The following is a 26,966-nucleotide window of genomic DNA, read 5'->3' on the forward strand; positions in this document are numbered from 1 at the left end:
ATTTTGCACTCTGATTGTTTAATTGAGGTTATTGAACTATGCCATTGGGATGAGGCCATTGTGGTCTATAGTGAAAAGGTAGCGATAAGTCAAGAATGCACAGCTGATTTTTTGTTCTTGAAACCTGAATGTATCTCCTAATTACCAACAAAATTTTTGCTAAAAGGGTAATTATGAATGCTTTGTATCTTTGAATGATTGTTTCTTCAATATATCAATTTTGAAAGAAAAAGATATCTTTTTTGATGAGTTTCAATGCTAAAAGATGAGTTTCAATGCTAATCATATAAAAGAACTCCCTCAAAGGTGTTAATAATCCAGAACCATATATATAAATTAATAATATACTTGAGTATTTCAGTAATTACTTATTTTGCTTGAAGGGCCAATTTATGCTTACAATGTACATACTATTTTTTAACTTTTTAAAGCAAAATTAATTTATATCCGAGTATTGTATTAATTAAAGCAACTATTTCATCAAAAATTATTTTGTCAAAATTTTAAAGAGTTTCTGGAACATTGCTATCAGTCAAATAGTCTGGTTCAATTTCAGTCGCTAAAAAATCATAATTATTATAAATTAAGTAAATTATAGATGATATATAAGTCAATAAGATGATTTAATTGGGGTCATGATGCTCCAAATGCGCTATTCCGGTTACAATCCTTACACCCCCTATGGAAGACATGACCTTAATCTCCCACACAGGAAGTGTACATTTCAAACGAGGTTACCTGAATGGGTGACTCCATGTGAAATCTACACCCCTGTGTAGAAGATTCAGATCATGTCTTCCACAGGGGGTGTATGGATTTCAACTGGAATAGCCCAACTGATCCCTAAATGGCTCTCGACAGTTCAAAGAGATCTTCAATTGCTCTCGAAAAAGCTGATTTTACTCTTGACCTTCAAGTGAGACAAGATCTAGATCGGAGGTTTTTTTAAATACAAACTCTTACTACAGCAGCATGTGTATTTAATATGCTGCTATAGTAAGAGTTTGTATTGGAAACCAGGAAGTATCATGGTTCCTTAAATGTGGCAGGAGGGGGTTGTCTGGTCTTGGAGCTTCTTGGGAATGTCATGTCTCTGCCTTTGGTGCATTTTGGCATAGCTGTATTTTCTTGAGCTCATTGATCATGCTATTAAGCCTCTATGCACCTCTATATGACTTCACACATAACCAAGACAAGAAAATGGTTTCAATTCTTGATTTGGTCAAGAGGAGCAACCTTAGAATAGGGGTCACTACTCTAACCACAATCCTAACCTTAACCCTATTGTCTTAATTCGAACCCTAATCATCACCCTAAAACATAATTCTAAACCTAACCAAAAACGTAATTCTTTCCCTAAAATCCAACCCTCAGTGGCGGCGCCAGGATATTTGGGGGGGGCATTAGGGAGGCAATTTCAGGGGGGGGCAAAATCAACAAATTTTGTACAAAATTACAGCAAGAAGTGGAAATTTTCATAATTTTGGTTTTTTCTGGGGAGGGAAACAGGGGAAAGAGTTCTGACTGGGGGCATTTTCCCCATGCCCCTGTGGCGCCGCCACTGCCAACCCTATACTCTTAATCTATTCAAAGTCTTGCCCCATAAGTTGTATAATAAAAGCCAATAAATATTGCAGAGCATTGCTGAAGAAGTACTTCAAATTATAAGTAGTGAGAAAGCAATATGTGTAAGTCATGACAATTATTTCAGTTCTCTCTGCACAAAAGTGTAAAAACCGATGTATGATTCACAATTTCTATAATAAATTGCGACTTGGGAGCAAATTCTCACCTGAATTTCCAAAAATAATTCTCACTTTTTTTCCACCAAGAAGTGTTTAATTTGAATGTTATTTCCCAATATTAGGCTATTCTACTTGAAATGCACACACCCCATGGAAGATATTACCTTAATCTCCCCCACTAGATTGGAAGGTCCAATGGGGTTTACCTGAATAAGTGACTCCATTTGAACTCCACACCCCATGTGTGGAAGAATAAGGTCATGTCTTCCAGACGGGGTGTATGTAATTAAACGGGAATAGCCCATTTTTAGTCATAACTATACCCGCAAGATGAAAGACATACTCACTGGAATTAACTCATTTATTTGAACACTCATCATTTTTCTTCTTTTCCAAAGATTAAAACTAGGACAATAAATAGGCCAATGTGATGCGGAAAGGCGGTGTAGAAACTGATTTTATTTGATGTGATTTCACAGACGTCAAATTGGAATCGTACAAATTTTAGTCAAATATTCAACAACTACCCACCTTTATCATGTAAAATGCATGAAATACCATTTTGTATGCTGCCCCTCGCTACATATGCCAATTTTAAGTTGTGCAGAAAAACAAAATGCCGCTTTGAACAAATACTTCACGAGAAGCAAATACTTATATTATTATCATTACAAATGTTATATTATCTTTGCATTTCTTCAAGATGATTTTAAACACTTTTGGCAGCTACTTATTAAAACAGAATAAAACCATGAGACAACAGCAGCACATTGCGCTGTTCCAGTTAAAATCCATACACCCCCTGATGGAAAACACAATCTTAATCGTCCACATAGGGCGTGTGAATTTCAAATGGAACTCCCTGAATGGGGCTCCATTTGAAATCTACACCCCCTGTGTGTGAGCTTAAAGTCATGTCTTCCACAGGGGGTGTTTGAATTGAAACCAGAATAGCATAATGCCGAACGAAGGAAAGACGAGAAAAAACAAAATCTTTTGACTGTCTGCATCTAAGATGAAATTAATAAAACCGCATCTTGTCACATGTAATTATTAGCAATGAAAGTAACTGGGATACATTACAAAATGTGACATTTTCAATTCATCTTATCTCTAACGATACTACAGTAATGTATATTTTGTTTATAATTAACGGAGCATTGTGACATATCTACAATTTCCCAGGTGTGTTTACTGCTATGAATATTAAAATTTGCAATAAAAACCTATGTCCTAAGGTTAAATATTTATAAGTAAAGGTAAAAATCTTGTAATATATAGATATATATAATATATAGATTATCCTGTCAAGAACCACTAGCTCATCTTGGGCATGTTTGTACTTTATGGAATGAATTTGGGCTCGTGAGCATTATAGCGGGTCTGCTTTTGGAGTGTACGCATGCCCGTATGCAGCGGAGGGGTGCAGCATTACCCCCTCCACTGCCAAAAAACAAGTGCTTCCACAAAAAATCTACTTTTCAAGGTAAACTGTCTTTAAAGTCCAAATTAGAGATAAAAATAACAAAGGGACCAATGTTCAAAATAGCCCCCAAAAGCCATTTTGGAACTACCCCCCCCCCTCATAAAATCCTGGATACTACTGGTGTCCACCCCAAAAATGTAAGGAAACTAAACTGAGAAAATTGATAATTTTGAACCACTTTAGGCCGTATAAAATTAATGTTTTGGTTCTCGCCCCTCCCTCCTCAATTTCTGGGATTTGTCAGATTTTTTTTTTTTTTAATAGATTTTTCATTTATTTTAGACTTTGGAATGATTTATGAATTTTTCATACATATAAATAAGTTTATTAGAGAACAGGGACCACTTCCAAGTCTTTTTGTGGTACTCTAGGGGGTTTATCCCTCAGAATCTCACATTTGAAAAAAAAAAGAAAAAGTGCCTCATCGTTTCCTCGAGCACTGTTGGAAAAGACCGAAAACTACAGACAATGCTGATTTTACACTGAAAAAAAAAAAACAAAACAAAAAACACCTCCCTCCCTCATCAATTCATGAAAATCCTCTGGACGAGAACCAAAATATTAATTTTATACGGCCTTATTAGCACAATTGTTTTCCTCGGATGTGTCACACAAACTTATGATTACATCTTAGATTCTTTGCGACAACTAGGCTACTGAGCCTAGCATTGCATATATCTATTTAATTTATAAGCAGTACATTTTTAATGTCTCTGTGAATATAAATTATATCATTTTATTATAATCCACCACTATTAATAAACTTGAAAGCAATTTGCAAATACATCAACCGTGAAGTCTGGCATGTGACTATTACATCTAGTTTTGTCTAGTTTCGCAGCAATGGTCTATTCCAGTTGAAATCCATACACCCTGTATGAAAGACATGACCTTAATCTTCCACACAGGGAGTGTGAATTTCAAATAGAGCTACCTGAATGAATGACTTCATTTGAAAGGTTAAGATCATGTCTTCCATAGGGGGTGTATGGATTTCAACTGGAATAGCCTGTATCATGTCTATGATTTGACAGTTAGTAGTTCCATATAATTAAATATTGTTTTGAAATCACAAATTAATTAATGTTATAGACCATCATCTTAGCAGAACATATGATGAATGTATTACTTCTGACTTCTACATAGTCATACACACACTCAAAAACCAAAAGCCTTAAGCCTTAAATATTTTTGGTTCCCGTCCAGAGGATTTTCATGAACTGATGAGGGAGGAGGGAGGTTTTTTCCCCTTCAATGTAAAATTAGCACTGTTAGTAGTTTTTGATCTTTTCCAACAGTGCTCATGGAAAAGGAGGCCCTTTTTCTTTTTCTTTCAAATGTGAGATTCTGAGGGATAAACCCCACAAGTCATGGAATGATCCTTGTTCTCAAAGGCGACAAAGAAACCAAATCCTGTTTTATGGGGGGATGGACTTTTCAAGTGAGGGTCAGTCTGGAATTTTTTTTTCTGGAGGCTAAAATGACCCTATCACCACAAACTTGATAATCTGGTGAAAATTTGATGGCAAACATATTTTGAAATATGTTAAAAATTTTGGTCAAAATCAATCAATTTTGCCAAAAAACAGCTGATTTTACATGATATTAGCAAAACTGGAAAAACAAATTCTCTCAAAACGCAAAAATTGGGTGGGTCGGTCGGGCCCATAATATGGTGTTTCCTAATATACATATTTATATGTATAAAGTTTTCTTACATTTTTTTAAAAATCTAATAAAATATGTTTAAATTCCAGAATTGAGGCGGGAAGGGAAGACATTATTTTTTTCGGCCTTATATTAAAAACTCATGTACTGCTGTAGCCAAAAAAGTCCTTCTTTCTCCAAACAGAATACAATTACGACATATATCTATGATACACTCCATATGGCCTACTATCATGACAAATGACACTCATTACTTTGCCTTTTCATTAGCAAAAAGAAATTTTATCCAGTATGATATCATTAACCTACATCCAATCCAGTCTTATCTGACATATATTTTTCTATATCACTGCACAACTTCAAACCACTGAGCTCATAATACTACTTCATCTGAAAGTGGTAACATAATAGGATGTCAGCCTTAAGGGAAACTATCAGCCTACCTAAATTGTACCCCGCAATTGTACAAACACGGAGTTCATATCCAGTATTTTGTAAGCAATACAAATATTTTGATGTTCATTTTCTAAAAATACAATGCTACAAAACATATATATTCATATACCAAAGGGCTATACAATGTTACAAAGTTACATATGTTACAAAGTTCATAATGTGATGCGCCCGAGCGAAATAGCAACATGAGCCGGATGTTGTTGAAAACTGGTTTTGAAAAATGGTAAAAAAGGCATACAGGTTTTTTTGTTTTGCTTTTATTGAAGAGGCACAGGGAAAAAAGTATAGAAGTTCTTATTTGCTTTCAATTTGAATGTTCATATCTCATATTACATTGATCAAATTGTGATGAGTTTTTTCTGCAAAGTAAATAATTGATTAAGTGCAGACCAAGGGGTAGGTGAGGCTCCCAGCCCGGTAAAATGCAAAACAGAACAAAAATGAAAGAAAAATAGTGATGAAATTAATTAGATAGAAAAAAATTAATGTGGTAGATACCGCATGTAACAGTATCTTAAAATATTGGACCTGCCTATCTCATATAACATGATAAAGAGATACTAAGAACAAAAATTCTAACATTTTATTCTCTAATTTATACTCACTGTATTACATATCTGTAATAGAGACCAGATCATGATTTAGATTTTTTTACTAAAACAATACCTATGAATTTAACTATATCTTGATTTACAATTTACATAAATAAATAATTTCCAAAAATATTGCATTTTTTTCTTGCAATCTTGCAATCAATAAGAAGAGACTGTTTTGAGAGAAAAAATAATCACAATGATTCAATTCAGTGGTGGAAACAAAATCGCAATTTATACTGATATGTAAACAAAATCGCAATTTATACTGATAAGGCGATGGGGTAAAATAGACATTTTAAGAAAAAGATTCAAAATTTCAGGATAACTATAGTATATCTGTGTTACTAAAGCAGGAAACTGGTTCAGCTTTGGGGTGAATCTGAGAATCTATACACCTTAAAATGATGATGTGACCCCATTGGTTTCAGCACACAATATATTTGCTTCAACGGTACTCAGCATGGATTTCAACTGGAATAGCCCAATGAACCAAAGACACTAGCAGCCAGAATACTCTAATCCCTAATGCCATAGTTCAATAACTTCCAATCCTATGTGATAACTCATATATTGACCTCATAGTGTGGAGTATGAGTTTTTGTACCCAAAACAATTATTACAGGTCAGTCTATATGTGTACATATGTATATTGGGGTCAAAAAACTGTGCCCTGACAGATGAGCATGTTTGGAAGAAGAAACAGAAGACAATATGGACCACAACAGCTTCATCCCAATGGCATAGTTCAATAACCTCAATTAAACAACCAGAGTGCAAAATTTGACCTCATGTTGCAGAGTATGAGTTTTTGTACTCAAATTTTCAAAGGTCATTCAATGAATGTACAAATGTATTGGGGTTAAAAAAACTGCGCCATGACAGATGAGCATGTTGTGGATCCTAGTGAGAGGGGAATGACTTGATATCGTCACTGATGTAATAATGGGGGTAAATACATACAGGGAGGGGTGTAGTACATTGTATCAAACTACCAGGCATGCCAATGGTTATTTACGTTGACTTAGTGTATCTGGTAAGGTTAAGCCCCAACATGGTTTTGAGTTGGTTTTTTAATTAATATGCAGATTTATTTTGCCAATTTAAAAAAAGAATGGTTTGCTCTTTTGGCACGGGGATGAGATATTATATTCTGTAAACCTTAGGCACACTACCACTCCTGAGGGTCTAAAAGATACTGGTGCCATGATGATGCCTTGATTTAATACTCTGCATGCTAGCCATAGGTTTCAACATATAAAGTCCAAGTTTTGACATATTTTCTCAAAATATCACAAGCTGTCTTAAGAACCACTGAACCAATACTAGGCTTGTTTGTACTCATTTTAATGCATTTTTCATGCTAATTTCAAATATGGTCATAAAAATGTACAATTCTGAAATTTTTTTGAATTTTTGAAAAAATATTGAAACTTGTCGTCTGCAGTCAACACAGGCATGGAGAGTGTTTAAGTATGCCCTCTCCCTCCCCCTGTAGGCTGTACACCCCATCTTTTAAAAACAAATAGAGTAACAGACAATAGCATTATATTATCGACAGAATTAATAACATAATAATCCTTTGGCCCCCATATCCTTTGATTCATCATAAACAATGTAAGAAGAGAATGTTGATGTTGGGGCAGATAATACACAAGGTTTGCGTTTCATGTGTCGTTCATGATCGATAAAGCAGACTTTAACGTTGATATGAGATATATATTCTCACAAAATACCAGAAACCGTATACCTTTAAAGGGGAAAATCCCTAAAAAATATATACACAGAGCCAGTAGGTGTATTGGATATACTTGATAGTAACATTTTAATTGAATTTTATGCTCGCTAACTTTCTGGGAATTTTATATTGTTCCTTTCAAATATTAATAGCATATTATAATAACATATATTTTGGTGTATATTAATTAATACATAAATTGCTCTAATTTTTTAACATTTAAGGGTTATTAATTAAATATGATTATCAAGTTTAAGTGATATTCCTGTGTTTCACTTTTTCTCTCTGGTAAGTAGTTTGTTTTTGCCTAAGGGGGTTATACATATGCATGAAGATTGGGGTATCAGATTACATATTTAGAAATGATAAATTGAATTCTCTATATTAGCCTTTCTAATGTAGAAATATTTCTTTTTTGAATAATTCAGGAATAATAAAAAGCAATTAAATTTTTTTTCTAGATACTTAACTAATTTGAAACTGGGAATTAATTTAATTATCATGAAATGGAATTTACTCTAGCAGTTAAACAATTAAAAATATTTGGTAGATCAGCATTAAAAAATCATTTTAGGAAGATGTTTGAGCTAAGTATACATAGTAAACTTAATTAGTGTCATGGGTATTTAATGCTCTGTGTACTAGCCATAGGCTTCAACATAAAAATGCCAACTTTTGAGATATTTTCTGAAAATCAACAACTATCCGAAGAGCCTCTGAACCCCGGGCTCTGAACCAATACCAGGCTTGTTTGTACTCATTTTAATGCGTTTTTCATGCTGATTTCAAATATGTTCATGAAAATTTACAATTCTGAAATTGATTTTTAAATTGAAAAAAAAAGCCTTGTTGTCTGCAGTCAACACCGCATGGAGAGAGTTAACTAATTCATTTAAAGGGGTTCTTATTATCTGATTACAAATGTTGTGACAAGGAAACTGGACATTTGGCATTCAAATTAATTTTGTAATTCAAGATTACTTAAAGCAATGTTGTAACTTACATGTAAGACTGATGGAAAAAATCATGTTTTTTTGACAATCTTTGTGCATTGTTCAAAATTGCTATTTAAAGAGTTAATCCAATCTTTAACTTGATTCTTACATTGTGCTTAAAAGTGTTTTATTAATAAAGGTTTGGGTCATCAAACTAGCAATCTGTCTGGTTAAGGGGGTACTACACCCCTGTGATAAATTTGTGACTAATTTTTCATTTTTCTCAAAAAATTATAACACACTGGCAACAAAAGTTATGTATATTATTGGGGCAAGGAATCCAATTACTACACTGGAATTTCAGAGACTCAAGACAAGCGGCTCAGTATATATGATAGGAAATGAGGTACATCCTAGCGGTATCTTATTTCTTATCATAAATAACGAACCGCTTGTCTTGGGTCACTGAAATTCCAGTGTAGTAATTGGATTTCTTGCCCTATAATATACATAACTTTTGTTACCACTGTGTTATTAGTTTTGAGAAAATGCAAAAATAAACACAAATTTATCGAGGGGTGTAGTACCCCCTTAAAACTCAGACAAAATACATACATCCATTTGAGTGTTTTCTGTGCTGCGAATCTGCAAGCACAAGGTGGCACAAAAATCTCTTTTACAGTCCAACCTCAGAATGAACTCTGGTCTACACGTTTTTGACTTCTTTTAATAAGCAAAGAATTCAATGATTAATTAACCATGAAACCCAAGCAAGTTTCCACCATCATTAGCGATTTCTATATACCAACTTTACACCCTGGAATAATATTGATGATTCCATCAACTCAAGTAAAACTAACACAAAATCTCACAAATCATCAAGCATAACATTTCAACAATACCTCAAATCAACAAGAGCTCCCGTTAGGAGGTATCCGACCTGAAAATTGCTGTTGAAAACCACAAATCATCACCACTCTATTTCTTACCCAATGACTTTCTCTTAACCCTAACCCCACTGAATCCTAGAAAAACCCTATAGGCTGGGTGCTTCCCATCAGAGAGCAAGGCGAAGGGGCAGGATACACATAGGGCACCTCCAACCAAATCCTCCTCAGAGTGTTTGGAGTTATAATGCATGCCTATTGAAGCAAAATTGTCCAAATTATGTGATGTGATCAAGCAAAATCAGTTGGAAGTCACAAATTCTAGTTTGCAGATATGGTGAATGATGAAACTCAGAATAACTTGGAATAACTTTCTAACAATAGATAAGAACATGGGATTTTCAGACTGCTTTTGCTTGATCACCTCACATTTGTGGAATTACTGATAGTTATATGATTCTCAAGAGCCTCTGGCCAGGTATAGACTTTCGTTCAGTGGCATGACCTGCAGCATTTTGCCCTTCCAGTTGGGAGTTGGGAATCTTTTTCCTGATGCCCTCCAAAAGCTTATCTGTTCTGATGTCTTTCCTGATGCCCTCCAAAACCTTGTACTGGTATCTATAGCTAAATTTGGACCACATCTATACATAACTTCCCCCTTAATTACAAATATCTGAACACCATGCCCATAGATAGGAATTATTTTGTGGAAGGGCAGACTTGTGATAAATTGGACCTTTTTTGGGTGGATTTTTTAAAAAGTGGACTTTTGAGGGAATCTCCCCCTTGGCTATGTGGCCTGTTTAACACACTTTCATTCTCGCTAACATGAATGTGGACATTCAAATACCTGTTTTTTAAGCTGTTATTCCACATCCCAGTCACATGGAAAGAGTTAAAAACAACCCGAGTTCCACAAGTGAGTTTGTTTTTAAGGTGCCTGACCCTCTGCCCATTTCACACCTCAACAGACCTGATCCATTATTTCATTCCACCACAATGATAGGCTGATTACCTCCCTAATCAATCACATATGTACTTTAACCCCCTAACTTGGTGACTTTGTTAACATCTTACCCAAAAGAACACCCTTAAGCTTTTTTAATTTACTTCCTTTGAAATTTGACGAAAGTATTATTGTTGACCGTACATGCAGATGAAGATCGCTTAAATTGTCGCTTAGTGTGTCGCTTGATTGGGTAGCATAGCTTCAAGGAACGATACGTTTAGAAATAGAAAGAAAGGAGGCAAAGCGGGTTTAGCTGACATTCACGCAAGTGTTTGGTTTGGCAATTCTTTATGGCAGGATGAACTTCAAAAGGAAATTTCACCTATGTGGTGACTCCGTAGAGAGCCCAGGTGAAGTTGCTTGATAAAAGGGGGAGAGCATGAATCAACATGTACTCAATTCTCAAGGCATAGTTCATATATATGCATCTATAACATGCATCAACATGTACATGTAACCAATCTCAAAAATAGGTATGAGTTTTCATCCTTATAATTATACTAGGTCAACTGCCCCCTACACATTGTCATGTTAGGTCAATAAACCTTGCCCTGGGAGATTACAATGCAGTATGTATATAAGGTCCTTATGATGGAGAATAGGGAGTTGAAGTGACCTAACGATTGGTAAGGGTTTCAGAACTAGATGAAGGCATCAATAATGCTATTTTGGTGTGAGTGTCTGTCTGCATGTGTGTTCTTGTGTGACCTATTATTAAAAGGAACAGGGTGCTGCACATTCAGCACATCAAATGGTTTGAAAATCAACGATCAAAATAAAAATTTTAATATTGATATATCCTTTAATCCAAAAATGGGTCTAGAATTTGACAAAAAAGAAAAGTTTTATATGAGTATTAGCTGCCAAAGGCGCACCATCAGCTCAATCAGCCTGAGGTGGCAAAAGCTAAATAACAGGGCAAAACTGTCCTGGTCAGAGAGCTATTGTTAAAGAAATGGGGGTCATTGATCACAATTTCCAGCCATTTCATCCTCATCAATTGCCTATAAAATATTCCAACAGGGGAAGGGGAACTTTACCCATACTCTTTCTCTGGTTATATATTCCTAGATTTCAAGCAAATAAACGAAGAATCAAAGTATGGTCTGGTTGACATCAATAAAGAAATGCATAGACCGCTACATCAAAAGCAAAATGTGACCTGATTACACCTAATAAAGACAAAGTTGCAAAAGTTGCATTTTTACTTTAAGCTGACTTAACATAGAAATCCCAATGTTCTTTATTTAGTATTTATCCTTACATCATATAGTTGGCTTTCGATGGAGACTTGTGGATCTTTGCATTTTCATAAAGCTTATGGATCACTGAAACTGAAAACTAATGTTTACATTTTGATGCCCTAAAGGGCGGCCATATTGGAATTCAAAATGGCAGCCAATTAGTATTAACAAATTGTAAACACTGGTTTTCATTATTAGTGAACCCTAAGCTTCACAAAAAAACAAAAATTATAAATATCCACAAATTCCCACTGAACAGGGTGCCACATGGATATTTTTGTTTAAATATTCATTATTTCAATAGCTTTCTCATGTCAGTTTTAAAACTGATTAGGAGTTTTTATCATTATAAATGCAAAAAAAGCTGAAAATGGACTTTTCACAACATTGTCATCATTTAGCTTGACTGGTCAGAAATACAAAATCACACAAACAAACACCCCAACAAACAAACAAACCAACACAAAACCCACCCTACCTTGACAGTTGTGGTTTCTCCTCCAGTAATGGGTTCTCTAGCCTCAACCTCCAGGATGTAAGTGTCCATTCTTTCCCTATCTATAGCCTCTGCCAATGTGATGATGCCATCCTGGCTTATGGTGTGTGTGGGACGCTGTGTTGGACCAATGATCTGGTATTGAACACCCTGGTTACGCTTGAAGGAAAAGGCTGTTACTTGGATCACCCTGTTTGTGTGAAATAAAAAGTATGCAAAAGGTTGGAAATCAAACAAAAAACACACAGAAACAGAGAAACATACATCACAGAATATCTTATGAGTGTAGCACTAGATATGTCCAAGTACGCACAAGTTGTGTTATATGGCACTTGCACATATTCTGTGGGAGTCCGAGTTGTAACGAGTTGAGTCATTTCATGGTCGAGTCGAGTCATTTCTAGCAATAACTTGAGTTGAGTCTAGTCAAATGACTCGAGTCACTGTACAATCTCTATGGTGAAATTGAAGAATTCTGAGTCAAGTCATTTCATTTGTGAAAAGTCGGTTCTCCATCATGACTCGTTACAAGTCTGGGTATTAGACTGAAATTGTTAGAATGTCCATTTTTTGACATTGAAGTATTTTCTCAAAATATTAAGAGCTATCTTAAGAACCACTGAACCAATACTAGGCTTGTTTGTACTCATTTCAATGCATTTTAAATGCTGATTCCAAATATAGTCATGAAAATTTACAATTCTGAATTTTTTTAATTAAATAAATTTGAAACTTGACGTCTGCAGTCGACACCCGCGTGGGGAGAGTTAATATTACATACAATGTACAAGATGCTGAAATAACATTTTCATTTTGACAAAAAAGTACATTTTATGAAAACTATTGGATATGATACAACACAATAATGTGTTGTTGCAAGCTCATACTGATGCTAGATAGAATAGCAGTCAAAATTATATAAGTTCAGATACTCAATCTGTAATGCAAGATCCTATATACCTTGATAAAAAAGATATAATTACAGTTGAGATTATATTTCCAGCAGAGAACCTCAAGGTAATTAAAAATAATAATTGTGATTCATGCGATATTTCCTTGTTAACGTTTGAAATATACAACCGTATTGTTCCTAATAAGTGGCCAGTCTCTATTAAACGCCCACCCCAAAATTTCCCAAAATGATAATTGAAAAAGCAATAAAATTTACCATTATTAAGTGCAAATATACTATACATGAAAAGAATATAATGTTAGATCATTCCTAGGTCTCACTGGATATTATAGGAAATTAATTTTTCATGATTGATGATAAGCCATTCCTCCTGCAAACAGACGCTTCTAAAACTGGAATGGGTGGCGTTATTTTGGTCATTCAATGTAAAAACATACACAAAAAACTGATCTCTAATAAATGCCTAGCCTTCATAAAATGTCATGGCCCATGGGCGCTTATTAGGAACAATATGGTAGGTTTACCATAAAACCAAATTTGTGGTAATATTTAAAATTCAACTGAAAATCTGTTCATGCACCTTAAAATACATTTTATTCTATCACAGAACCTAGCATCATATGTCAAGAGTAAAGCACTTCTAAAGTAGTTCCGATTGGGTAGAATTTATTTTACATAATAATGTGAACGTGACAGGGTTTCTGTTTGTCCTTTACAGACATACTTCTACATGTAAATAACAGGGTTGCTGAAATCACCCTTTTCTCAGGAATATTGTTTTCTTCTTTCTTTTGTGATAAAATATCATGTTTATAAATAAAATGGACATGTTACAATGTATCAACTGAAAGCTGAGAATAATTCTGTCAGCCTTCGAGATGACAGTGACATTGATGAACATTCCTAAATTTTATCTCAATATTTGCATCATTTCAATTTGATTCAAAATTGCACACATTGACCCAATTTATACCAAAGCACTTAGGACAATTTTGTTACCATGGTTACATCTGATATATAGAAATAAGGGTAGAATAAAAGTTTATCTCTTTCATCTCTGATTAGTACCAAGTGTTGGCCATTTACACATTGAAGTTACGGACACAATAAATTATCTGGTCCAGAACACTGGTCTACATGAATTGCCGGCCCCAATATTCCACATATCCGAGGGTATGCATGCTCCAGGTGAAATTTTGCGAAATATGGGGTGTTTTCAGATGCCAGATGTAATTTGCTAAACACAAAAAGAGGGGTCATTTGTCAAAAGACATGTTTGCAAGTATTTGAACAAGTTCATTTGGAATGTTAAATCCAACTGTTTACATGGTTCTTTTTAACAATTCCATGTTCACAAAATTGAAGAAAAAAAATGTACGCATAAATCATCAGAGTTTCATTAAATTGTAATGTTTGGCGCACCAGCATCACAGTATTTAGATGCAGCATGAGATGCAAAAGTGGACGTTTTGAAAGTTTCCAACATTCGCACACAAGTATTTCTACCAGCGGCTACACAGAGTGACTTACTGGGGCCAAATTCAGGGGAAAAGGAAAATCCCAGAAACTTACTGTTGAGGTTGTTTATTCTCCACCACCTTAGCATGATATTCCTCTTTTACAAATTGAGGAGGTATCGTCCCACCATAGATGTGTATAGCCGCATTCCCTGTGCTAGTCTCCTCATTGCCATCCGTTATATCCACAGCATAAACACTCAACACATATTCCTTTTCATCAACAAAGCTTTCGCCAGAGTCTAGTTTGGTTAGAATCCAGCCAGTCTCTTCATTCACAATAAACATACCTTCACCACCTGCCGAAAGGAATATGTTACAGAAAATTAAACATAAACAACTTTTTAGTTTAGTGTACAAAAATTAATGTGAATCACATGAAAGCTATACCCTTAATTTTCTGGTCACATTGATTAATTCTAAGAGTTCAGATGCAAAATGTGATTTACGTCATTTTCAAATTTATTGCGTTAAGGCCCTAGATCATGCTAGCTTAACACCATACTTAAAAAATCCAATGTATAGTTTTGAAACTATGATTAAAAACAGCACATATTCTTGGATGTTTGTTGCTTTTTGCATCGGAACTCTTCATTTGGTGAGCGTCAATTTGATTCAATTACTTTGACAATGTTTTGCCTCTTTATTAATTCTGAAGAATGAGACTGCATCATGTTTTCACTATTTCTAACATAAATGATAGTAATTTTTGATTTTACTCTCCTCTACTGTATGATAGAGACGACAGGCACTCAGGTCCAATATTTTGGGTAAGTGGATGCCGGCTATCTACTTACTCAAAAAACTTACTAAAAAACTGCCGTGTAAATGTAAAATCGGCTATTTTGGGCAAAAAGGAGATTTATTTTGACTGCAAAATGTGTGCCAAGCGATACAAAAAAAAGACAAAAAAATGCAATTTATTTACATATGTACAGATTTTGGTGATTTTTAGAGTCATTTGCTAGAAAAAAAACCGACTCTGCTTCAAAGGTCTATTTCAGCACACATTTCACAAAATTAAAAATAATATACACTTTCAAAATAAAGTTATGACACTTCTTTGAAGTTCTTTCTGGATACAAAGAATTTAGTCATACTAATGACTCATTGAAAACTAATTATTTTTCATCAATAAATTCCTTATCAACTAGTCTCATGAACTTCACCACATTCAAATTATAGACTATTCTAGATGAAATCTATGCACCCCCTATGAAAAACATAACCTTAAACGCAGGGAGTATTAATAGTTTCAATTGGAGTCACCCATTCAGGTAACCCTACTTGAAATTCACACTCCCTATGTGGGAGATTAAGATCATGTCTTCCATAGAGGGTATATGGATTTCAACTGGACTAGCCCAATGTCAAGAATAGTATCAAATCACAATGAATCTTTGTTCTCAATATTTTGATTATTTTTTATCAACCAGCTAATCACCCTTAAAAATGTTTTGTATGAAAAGTGCCTTGTATGAAAGTCTTCATCACAATTAAGATTATTTTCTGTCTATTATGTTTACAAATACAGATGACCTTGATTGACCTTAGATTACCTTTTGAAAGTAAAAGGCTAATGTGCCTGCAGGTATCAGTGTGGTTAATTAGTTAACAAGGTGATTGGGAGATTGATCTCTTCTGCTTCACTGATCCTGACAATGACAATGTCCTCTCTCCATATGGCATGAATATAGACAACAGATCATAGGGAGACATGTGGTGCTAAAATATTTTGAACTTGTCTAAAATGAAAATAGTCAAAAATGAAAATAATGGGCATACTACTAAAAATGTAGGATTTACGTATACTTAGCTTTTCATTTTTTAAAGTTTCCATATTTAAAAAAAACAAAAACACAGGCTTTATTATTGTCGGCAAGTTACAAAATAATATGACTAATTTGAATGATCATTAAAATGAACAAGTGAAATTAATTGGCCGCCATTTCATGACAATGAATTTCTGAAATCACTTGCTCATACAAATTAATGAATAGTTTGTTGCTATGATAACAGTAGCAATGATTCATTTGTTTTTTGGTATTTTTATAATTTTATAAATGTCTGTCTGTTATGAACTGACTAAAAAGTTTTATATGGTTTACAGAAGGCACAATTGTGCAGCGAAATTATAAGAAAAGGGTATTTTTCATCTATGAATTGAATGAAATAAATGTGCATATATTCAATTATTCCCATGATATTGCTTGAAAATCTTATTTTGGGAAACACAAATATCTTGAAATATTGCTTGCATTTTAACCAAAAAAGGGGTATTGTTGAAGGGCAAAATCATTGTGATATTGCTAAAAAAAAGGGTTTTTTCCCCTGAAAAGTTAGTAAATTTCAAAGTTACCTTTTACCTGCATTGTTTCTCTTCACCCTGGTGTTTAAATAGAATAGAGTCCTGGCATAAAATGGGGAAGGTGAAATAGAATTGTTGTATGGTAGGAGTGCGGTGGTGGCAACCACAGGGGCACTGGGAGAAAATTCCTCCAGTCAGAACTCTTGCCCCCCCAGTAAAAACCCAAAATTACAAAAAAAAATCCACTTTTTGCTGCAATTTTGCACAAAATTTATTGATCCCCCCCCCCTGAAATTCAACCCCCCTAAAAAAGAATATCCTGGTACCACCACTGGAGGAGTGGCAAACCTAGAACATTAATAGCAGGTAATATTTGGTGGAGGAAGGCTGGTGTTGACCAAATGACAAGGAAAAAGAGATGAGCCTTCAGCCAGTCATCATGACCTTCACCTTGTCTCCCAGCAAATTAATTATAAAGCAAATGTATTCAGGCCACAAGGAGTTTCTTGTTTATTTTCAATCAGTTTGTAATTTGATTTTAAATGATTGAGGGAATTATGAATAATCTTGCTTTAATGATTTCACATTAAAATGTTGCATTGGGGCTGTGCTATTATCCTGTGGCTATTATATATGTAGACAAAGACAAAATCCATATATTGTACTAGTGGCCAAAGCTGAAACTAATAATTTTTCTCAGGTCTGTGTATTAAAAGTGGGTCACACTGGACACACCTGTAAGCATTCTCATAAGGTCCAGACACTATGTATTAACACTGTTCAACTGTTGAAAGCTCTATTTAAACTCTACATCCTTAGAAAATGTCAGCACAATCCAATATTTAAAATGTTTCCTGAATTTTGATCATGTTTATATTATCAATCAATAACTTGATCAACAAATAAGCAAACAAACTTGTGTAAACAATAAATAAATAAATAAATAAATAAATAAATAAATAAATAAATAAATAAATAAATAAATAAACACTATGTATTAACACTGTTCAACTGTTGAAAGCTCTATAAACTCTACATCCGTAGAAAATGTCAGCACAATCCAATATATAAAATGTTTCCTGAATTTTGATCATGTTTATATTTTTTGTTTCTGTAATAATTTTTCAAAATATTTACAAAATTTTTTTAATCAATAACTTGATCAACAAATAAGCAAACAAACTTGTAAACAATAAATAAATAAATAAATAAATAAATAAATAAATAAATAAATAAATAAATAAATAAATAAATAAATAAATAAAAATCAACAAAAAATAAATGATTAATTAATAAATGCAATTGAATAATTGTTATTCTAAAACATACAACACATTAGCACATTTTCAAATAAGTGTGTTCATCTATGTAATAATACTTTTAATTAAGTCTTGTCTCTGAGGATGTTCAACTGGGTCAAACAGTGAAACTGAAAACCATTTGCTCTAAACCAAGAACATCAAGAAGCGCAAGGAAATATTAAAACCATCCCACTACAAGATCACCAAAGGTGCTTATTAGGCTATTCCATTTAAAATCCACACTACCCCTGTGGAAGATTTTGGAAACACCTTCCACAGTGGGAGCAAGTTTTTCAAATGTAATTGGTCAAAGTTAACCCTAACAGAACTAGGACTCACTAAAGCTCACTATTAAAAACGCTCTGCGTGCATGCACTCCACGGGACTTGATGACGCAATCAGACCAAGTCATATATACCCAGGGAATTGTTGGCCGGGCCAACGTCACCTGTGTAGCTACATGCTGGGGATCTTCTGCGTGGCATGCGAGGGGTCCCAGGTTCGAATCCCGGGGGTGCCAAGTGACTTTCTTCTTCATCTTCTCTCCTTTTTCGCTCCTTCTTTCCCTTCCGATAGCACAAAAACCACGGGTAGGGTTAGGGTTAAGCTACATGCATGTTTTCCCTATATGCCTTCTTAACCCTAACAGAACTAGGACTCACTAAAGCTCACTATTAAAAACGCTCTGCGTGCATGCACTCCACGGGACTTGATGACGCAATCAGACCAAGTCATATATACCCAGGAATCGTTGGCGGGCCAACGTCACCTGTGTAGCTACATGCTGGGGATCATCTGCGTGGCATGCGAGGGGTGAGAGGTTCAAATCCAAGGGGTGCCAAGTGACTTTCTTCTTCATCTTCTCTCCTTTTATCATTCCTTCTTTCCCTTCCGATAGCACAAAAACCACGGGTAGGGTTAGGGTTAATCATTTTGAAACCCATACTCCCCCTGTATAATGGTTTTACCCATCTTCCACAACTGGAGTGAGTATTTCAAACGGAAGCTACCCACTTATCTATTCGATTCAAAACTCATACTCCCTCCGTGGAAGGCTTTAGCTAAATCTTCTGCAGGGGTAGTATGGAGTTTAAATGGAAGAGCCATTTCCCTTTTGGTGCTTTGGGTGGCAAGATAGAACAAGAGTAAAAGCGTGGGGCGTTTATATATCTTCAATCAATTTCCGTGATTGTTTTAGCTCCTGGGTTTTAGCCTACTTCATACAAAAACATGTAATGGAGACCATTTATATTAATAATACAGGGCCTATTAATTATGTTTAACACGCGGGTGTCGACTGCAGACGACATGTTTTTAAACAAATTCAAAATTCAAAAATTTCAGAAATGTAGATTTTCATAACCATATTTGGAATCAGCATGAAAATTGCATTAAAATGAGTACAAATAAGCCTAGTATTGGTTCAGTAGTTCTTAAGATAGCTCTTGATATTTTGAGAAAATATTCAAAACTTGAACTTTTTCCGTTGATGAAGCGCATGGCTAGCACGCAGAGCATAGCTTATTGAGTTTAAAGCTAAGAATTTATTATGGGTGGTATACAAAGTTTTCTTCTCAGAAGGAAAAATTAACAAAAGAGATAAGAGACAAAGATAAATCTGTTAAATAAGACCTAAGATTATGAGAAAGTTGATACCATAATAAGCAAGCAATTTTGAACATTTAATGATGATGGCAAGTTATAGAAAAAGCACAGAAATGAAGAAAAAAAGTTTGACAATTTTGAGACTTCACAACAGTCTGTAGCAATCTGATGAATTTTCTTACAGACATCCAATTTTCTGTCTTATCGTTTCAAATTTAAGCCTAGGTCTACATATAATATGCACAAAACAAAAAGTGCAACTTTATTATTGCATGAATCTATGAATGATAAATTTAACTTACGGAATAAAATCATATCGTGAATCTACGACAAGGGCCTGAAGGAAGTCAAATTATTTTGAGATATGAAATATTTAGTCGTACATAAATGTTCTCTCGTAAGTTGTATTTAAAAAGGTGATGAACGGTGTTACCCTACGGTAACTAAAGACACGTAACTTGCGATACCTAACCTATACACATCCTATATGAGATATAATACAGAAACCACGGGCAATGTGCAGCATTTATCATGTGCAAATCAAATGGTCTCATTTATATTTACTGTCGCCAATGGCCATCATCATCTCACAGAATGTTCTACGCATTTGAATAATATCTTGATGAAGCAAGAAACACAATTAAAAGGGCATTTCATGATTTTCAGAATCATCCCTCCACGTTTCTCCAAAAAGTTGAGATTTTTATATGACTGGAAACCGCTGGCTACACGTTTATGTACAAAAAATTTCTTGCAGATTTATTCCTTTTGCAAAAATATTGTGAAATTTGAATTTCGTTCTGGTGCACCAGAACGAAATTACAACGCATTGTCTATGGAGCAGTGTAATACACATAATCATGCATAACTCGCAAGTACGCAAAATCGGAATTAACTGAAATTTTGGGAATGAGCTTTTTTCTTGGATATCTACTGAAAAATTTCATAAACAGATAGGATCACGAAATACTCCTTTAAATGCCCCATGAAAATGTATCAAAATCTCATGATATATTCCACCATTGATGTTGGGATTTAGGAATGTATTTCTTGGTGATCATACAAAAAACCTAGTCCAGGATTCGTCACCATCTTTATCCTTATTGTCACCATCATTCACCAGCATTATATCTATATCACTCAGTCTCACTGTTTCTTTTCTCCAATATTGACATCACAAACATCATCATCACCTTCATCCCTGTGATTGTCATCAACTGAAGTTCTGAAGCCATTAAGCTTTAATATTTGAATGATGTGATTTATTGGGCAAAAATGTTGTGCTCCAACTTAATCCCCCCGTATAAATACTGACCATTCCCTAAGCTGGGTAAAATCTTACCTGATTTGAGATGATACCTGACTTCATTCTGGCCATCGCCATCAGGATCTTTTGCTCTCAGTTGATAGATGGATGCTCCACTTGGTGCATCGGTAGGAACTACTCCTTTGTACGGAAATGCTAACATTTGCCATTCAGGAGGTTCGGCTACATCCATTACATCAACTATGACTTGGACGGTGTCAAATTTTTCTGTAAGAAAGAAAGTATAAAGTGAGGTTTTTGGAAAAACTTAAACAATACGCAACACCACTGCTGTTCTAGATCAAATAATTTGCCCAGACTGATTGGTTATTGACACTACCAGTATATTGGGTTATTCCAGTTGGAATCCATACACCCCCTATGGAAGGTATAGGACCTTAATCTCCCACACAGGGGTGTAGATTTCAAATGGAATCACCCATTCAGGTAACCCTATTTGAAATTCATACTCCTTGTGTGATAGATTAAGGTCATGTCTTCTACATGGGGTGTGTGGATTTAAGGATTTCAATTGAAATTACCTGTTACATGCCAAACCATAGGCTCTACTACATGTAGCCTACTTGATACAGTTCTGCCATAAAATGTAATGCAATCATGACACATCAATGTGGAACATTTTTTTTGATACAAGAAAAAGTTATCATCACTCTGAAATACACATACAAAATGGACTGTCAGTGAGTGTCAGCTAGGGTTTGGCACAGCTTCCCAAATAAAATCAAATTTCTCATAAAAGTCAATGAACTGAAAGAAAACTACTTCCTTTTCTTAAAATCAATTATTAATTTTCATTTTTCTTTGATTCATGCCGTATATTTGATGAGGATTGACCTTTTTTTATATGATTGCTTTCCCAGACGGCAATAACTAATCAATTATTTTGTATTTTTGTTATCTTGATCAATCTCTGTTATCTATTTTGTTGTCATAAAATACGCTTCTGTGTATTTTGATGTATTGCCGTGTTATGTAGGTGCGATGGTTGTAGGCTTTTGCTTATGAATCATCTGGCTCCATTTGATGTTTTGCTAAGAAAAGATTTAGCCTTATAAAATACATACCAAATGGAATATGGGCTTTCAGCCAGAGTGTTTTAAGAAAATACCACTGACAAAAAATAAGTTATTCATTTTTTAGAATAAATTACCCTACTATTTTAACAGTCACAAGTGTACAAGTCATCATCAAAGTTCTGCCAAATTCAGCATCCTTGCGAAGGGTGCAGAATTCCAATCGGGAATAAAAATATCCGATATTTGCATTCAAAAACACTAATTTACAACTTTGGCGGTACTATTGACAAAATACATTATTGCCAAACAATATAGAATAGAACATTCAACATAAACTTGTCATAATATTGAAGAAAATTTGCTCCCCAAACATGTGAAAAGTATGCAAAACAATTCCTATTGAACTGTGTAGCATTGGCTACAAACAGTTCAGACTTCCACTTCTGTTTTGCTGCCAGTGCGGCAGTGCCATCTTGTAATTGGGTCTATGGGCAAATGGCATGGATAGCCCTGGCCCTAGTTTATATTTGTTCCTTCTTTACTATATAAAAGCCATGAACTGACAGCCTCTATATAGGAAGAATTCAAAACATGGTGACGATAACCATTAAATCTGGTCATTTTACATTCTCAAAATAAATGTGCTCAAAATTTACAAACATGCACCAAAATTATTTAAGTCTCAGCTTCATGTTAGGAATGGTAGGAAGTGGTATTTATGTGAAAAAAGTGGTATTTTGTGTGTACCCTGAATAGTTCTAAGGTAGACATCTCAGACCTGCATGTGGAGAATTCAGTGGAAATCCTAGTGATGGAGGTGTGAGTACCTCGGGCTAGGTATGGATGGGTCTGGCCGTACTTCCAGTTCCACATAGTATAAGGAACTTAGGGACGCACTCATTAGATTCTCAGGGGGGGGCATGGGAGTTTGGGTCAGGCAGAATTTTTTTTTTTTCGCCTCCAAGAGCACCAAATTTTTTTTTTAGCTGCCATGGTAACGAAGTTATTTTTTTTCAATTTTAATGTACATTTTAATACAAAGTTGGGTGGGTGAAATTTTTTTTTTTTTCTCATCAGTGAGGCAATTTTTTTTTTTTTTGTCTCACTAGTGGGCAAAGTTTTTTTTTTTCTCAGTAGTGGGCAAAGTTTTTTTTTTTCAAAAAACTCCCATGCCCCCGCCCCCCTGGAAATCTAATGGTGCGCCCCTTATAATACGTTGTCCTCATTCATAATCTGATCTGTTCAGTGGTGAGCAGCCAGAAATTATAAGACAAGCTACATTTGGCAGAAAACCCAATCATGCCAATTGAAATTGTGCAACCAGTTCAAGCAGATATGAGCAGGAGTTTCCAAAACATAAGGAAACAAAAGGAAATAATTCCTTTGTTTGGTTATATCTTAAAATCAATATTTCCGAGTTCCGACTGATTTTGCTTGATCACATACCAAATGTGATTGAATGTTTACGTGGTGAACTAAAAAAAGTTCCACATTCCATGTCTCTTCCACCGTTCTGGACGATTGGCTTCCGTTTACAGTCCACAAGGAAGATATGCACTGAAGGCCGAAAACTGAAGCTTTATTTAAATACAAAAGCTTAGATTTTAAATACAAGAAGCTTCAAAACACGGTGAAAATATTCATGTTGTTGTTGTTGTTGCTGTATTATAACTTTCCTACGGGCTGTATTTTCCACGGAAATTGCCTACGAGCTACGATAAAACTTCGATAAAACTAAAGGGCTGACATTCCTTATATTTCCGTTGGGGTGATAATCTGTTTGGTGAGATTGTATAAATGCTATGTTGTTGAAGTACTTGTAGTAAAATAAAATTTAATGTAAAATAATTGTTCATACTGATATAATTTTGTATCCAATCAATGAACCAATGGTTAAGAAATGCACAAACAATGGAAGACATGATTGTTAGACTATTTTGCCAAAAGCCAAAAAACTATAAATTTGTGTCCTATAGAATTACTATTAAACCCTGTTTTTTTGACAGATAGTGTCAAACAACAGATTTTCAATTACTTGTTGCGCTTTGTCAATGTCAAACAAATTATCTCTGTTGTAACTAACTTTGGAGGTGGGTTGTTTGGATTTGTTTATGTCGGTAACACATTGTTTATTTTCAAATGAACTACCGTGCATGAAGGAATGAAAAGAACGAGTCACATAGCGTATAGCGTTGGTGTGTGCCGCATTGTTCATTGTTACTCACGCACAAAACCCATGTTTTCCCAACATACTTCAATTGAACTTGAGTTCCAACAGAGTAGTTTCAGAAAATACATCATAAAACTTCTATTCATGTCCTTTAAATGTTTGTTTTTGTTTTTAGAAAATGAGGAATGAGGATATTTTCTAAACGATCTAAACACATATAATTATATTGGAACATAAACGGATGAGATTCACCACTAAGGTCGCGATTTGAAGTTGGTTTGAGAGGAGTAACACAAGTTTTTTTGTTGCGGAGGGGGGGGGGGGGTCTGGAACAGTATTTGTACCAGTAGACCAGTCTGCGAGTAGGCCTAACCATTGTACGACTCCTAAATTATATTAATCATGGTGATCAAAAAATGTCTAATTTTTGTATTTTTATAATAAAATTTATCACCTTAACTCCAGAAAAACTGAGTTATAAACATTTGATATATTTTATATACGCACTCGACGTTCAAATGATTAACACACGTACAACACGGGTCTATTATACATGCATTGAAAAACAGTAAGCGAATTATATTACTAACACAGTGAATACATTAAAAATGCAATCTACAGAAATTCTGAACTGCGGCGATAATTTGTGTATTTCCTACAAATGTATGCAGATTGACTGTCTTGAAAATTTATATTTAAACATTTTTGATGGGAAAAAGAGTAAAATTTTGGCCTTCCGGGCTGAGTTTTATATCAGTATGGCAATGGTTAAGAGAACAATAGGGGAAATGCCAAAGTCAACGTTGTTACCTATTGATGTATGAATTATTAGTTGTGGTATGGCGACAACAATGGAAATATGAACGCACATTCCCATATTCATGATCGAATAGTAACGGTATGCTAAGTATGGTATATTAGTTCATATATTTATCGATTTCATATTTATTCATAATTGTGTTTATATTGAACGGTATAATGAGTTGGATTGAAACAAAAGAAAGCGGGTTTTTAATTAAAGATCAATAATAACATTCCAATAAGAATAACATTATTTGCATATTTGCATATTGTGGGAGAGAAATCGTGTGTAATGTAATATTTTCTTTTGTCTTAACAGTTTTTAAATTCCTACAATTGAATAATGTTGATTATTTGGAGCTATTTGGTAAACGCCCTAAAATTCAAATTCAGTTCGTTGTAATATTGCATTTACGCTTTGTACAGAAACAATTATACAGGTCTGAGGAATTGGGTACGTACAATGTATGGATATTAGACTCTCTATAAGGCCAGCTGTAAATGACATGTGCGGCCATATAGGTATAACCCATTTTTCGTGAACAAATTTAAAGAGAGTGAAAAGGGGTAAGGAACAAAAATCGCTCAATCTTTGTAATTGGTCTAAATACGTCACAGTATATTAGCTCTGGACAAACACATCATAAAAGATCGGGAAATGGTCAGAACTGGTCTTTTTAGAGTGATTCTTTATAACTGTACTCTATTGCTCATACGTGACACATAATATTGTGTACATTTCAATATTTACCTATACTGAGAATAAGCCAGAACATTGAAGTTCGCCGTGCTCTAAATGTAAAAACTAGGGCGTACATGCAAAAAATATAGATTATTGGGCAATCATGTGTCATCTTTCTTTTTAATTAAATATATTATTTTACCTTTAGGTTAGACCACCTAACATAATTGCATGTTCATTATGTTAAAAAGCTTGTTTTGGGAATGAATTAAATAAACAATTGAGAATTTCAATGCTATATTTCTTATATTTTATACAATGTTTTTACTAAGCTATGAGTGAATCTCTTTAAACTTTGAATAGGCCTATTACGAGCAACAGCTATTGATACCGAGCTGACAATAATATGCTGTCATATCTGACACAGTCTACCGAGTCAGCCAGCCATTTCTCCATGTTATTTCTCACTTGTCTTGCCATTGACCCTACCACCATCTCACCATTATTATAACGCCATCTCATCCATTCAAACCTATTCACGTAACACATGCTAGCAGATTCTATCCATCAACCGCATACTTATAGTTAATATTTTATTTACAACATTAGATTGATGAAATTAAGATACAATTATGAAGAAGCGTTGGTGCCTTGAGCGTTTTCCCAGCGAACAAGTATAAAATCATCTCGATAAAAAGATGACTGCGCACCAAGGTCATTTGTAAAATGCATTAGGTAAATGTAATTCATTTGTTTCTATATTTGTAAGTGACTAAATGATTCACAAGTAGATCTTCTGAGGTTTATAAATGGAAGGTTTTGTCAGGATCAACTAAAGCTATCGCTGTATTGCCAAAAGACACCAACTTTGAGTAGATATACAACTTGTGACAGAGCCGATTCAGAAGGAATACAAAAACCTACAAAATAAGACTAGAATCTGTATGTGCGTCAGCAAGCATACGGTACAAAAATGTAATGTGAAAACTTTTTTTGTACTGTTCGTCTTTGCACAAAATCCCTCAATGTTTAGAATTGTTAAGGGATCTAAAATGAGCGTTTATTGCGT

General features: G+C 34.6%; 1 protein-coding gene across 1 annotated transcript in view; it reads right to left on the reverse strand.

The window, feature by feature from the left end:
• The window catches only part of LOC140172750 (neural-cadherin-like), a 157,985-nt gene that overhangs the window by 107,363 nt on the left and 23,656 nt on the right, over positions 1–26,966 (reverse strand). The window contains 3 exon segments of the mRNA XM_072195881.1: positions 12,240–12,447; positions 14,743–14,986; positions 21,244–21,435. Of these exon segments, the coding sequence (XP_072051982.1) occupies positions 12,240–12,447; positions 14,743–14,986; positions 21,244–21,435 (644 nt within the window).

This window comes from Amphiura filiformis, chromosome 16 (genome assembly GCF_039555335.1).
Source record: "Amphiura filiformis chromosome 16, Afil_fr2py, whole genome shotgun sequence".
Lineage (NCBI taxonomy): Eukaryota > Metazoa > Echinodermata > Ophiuroidea > Amphilepidida > Amphiuridae > Amphiura > Amphiura filiformis.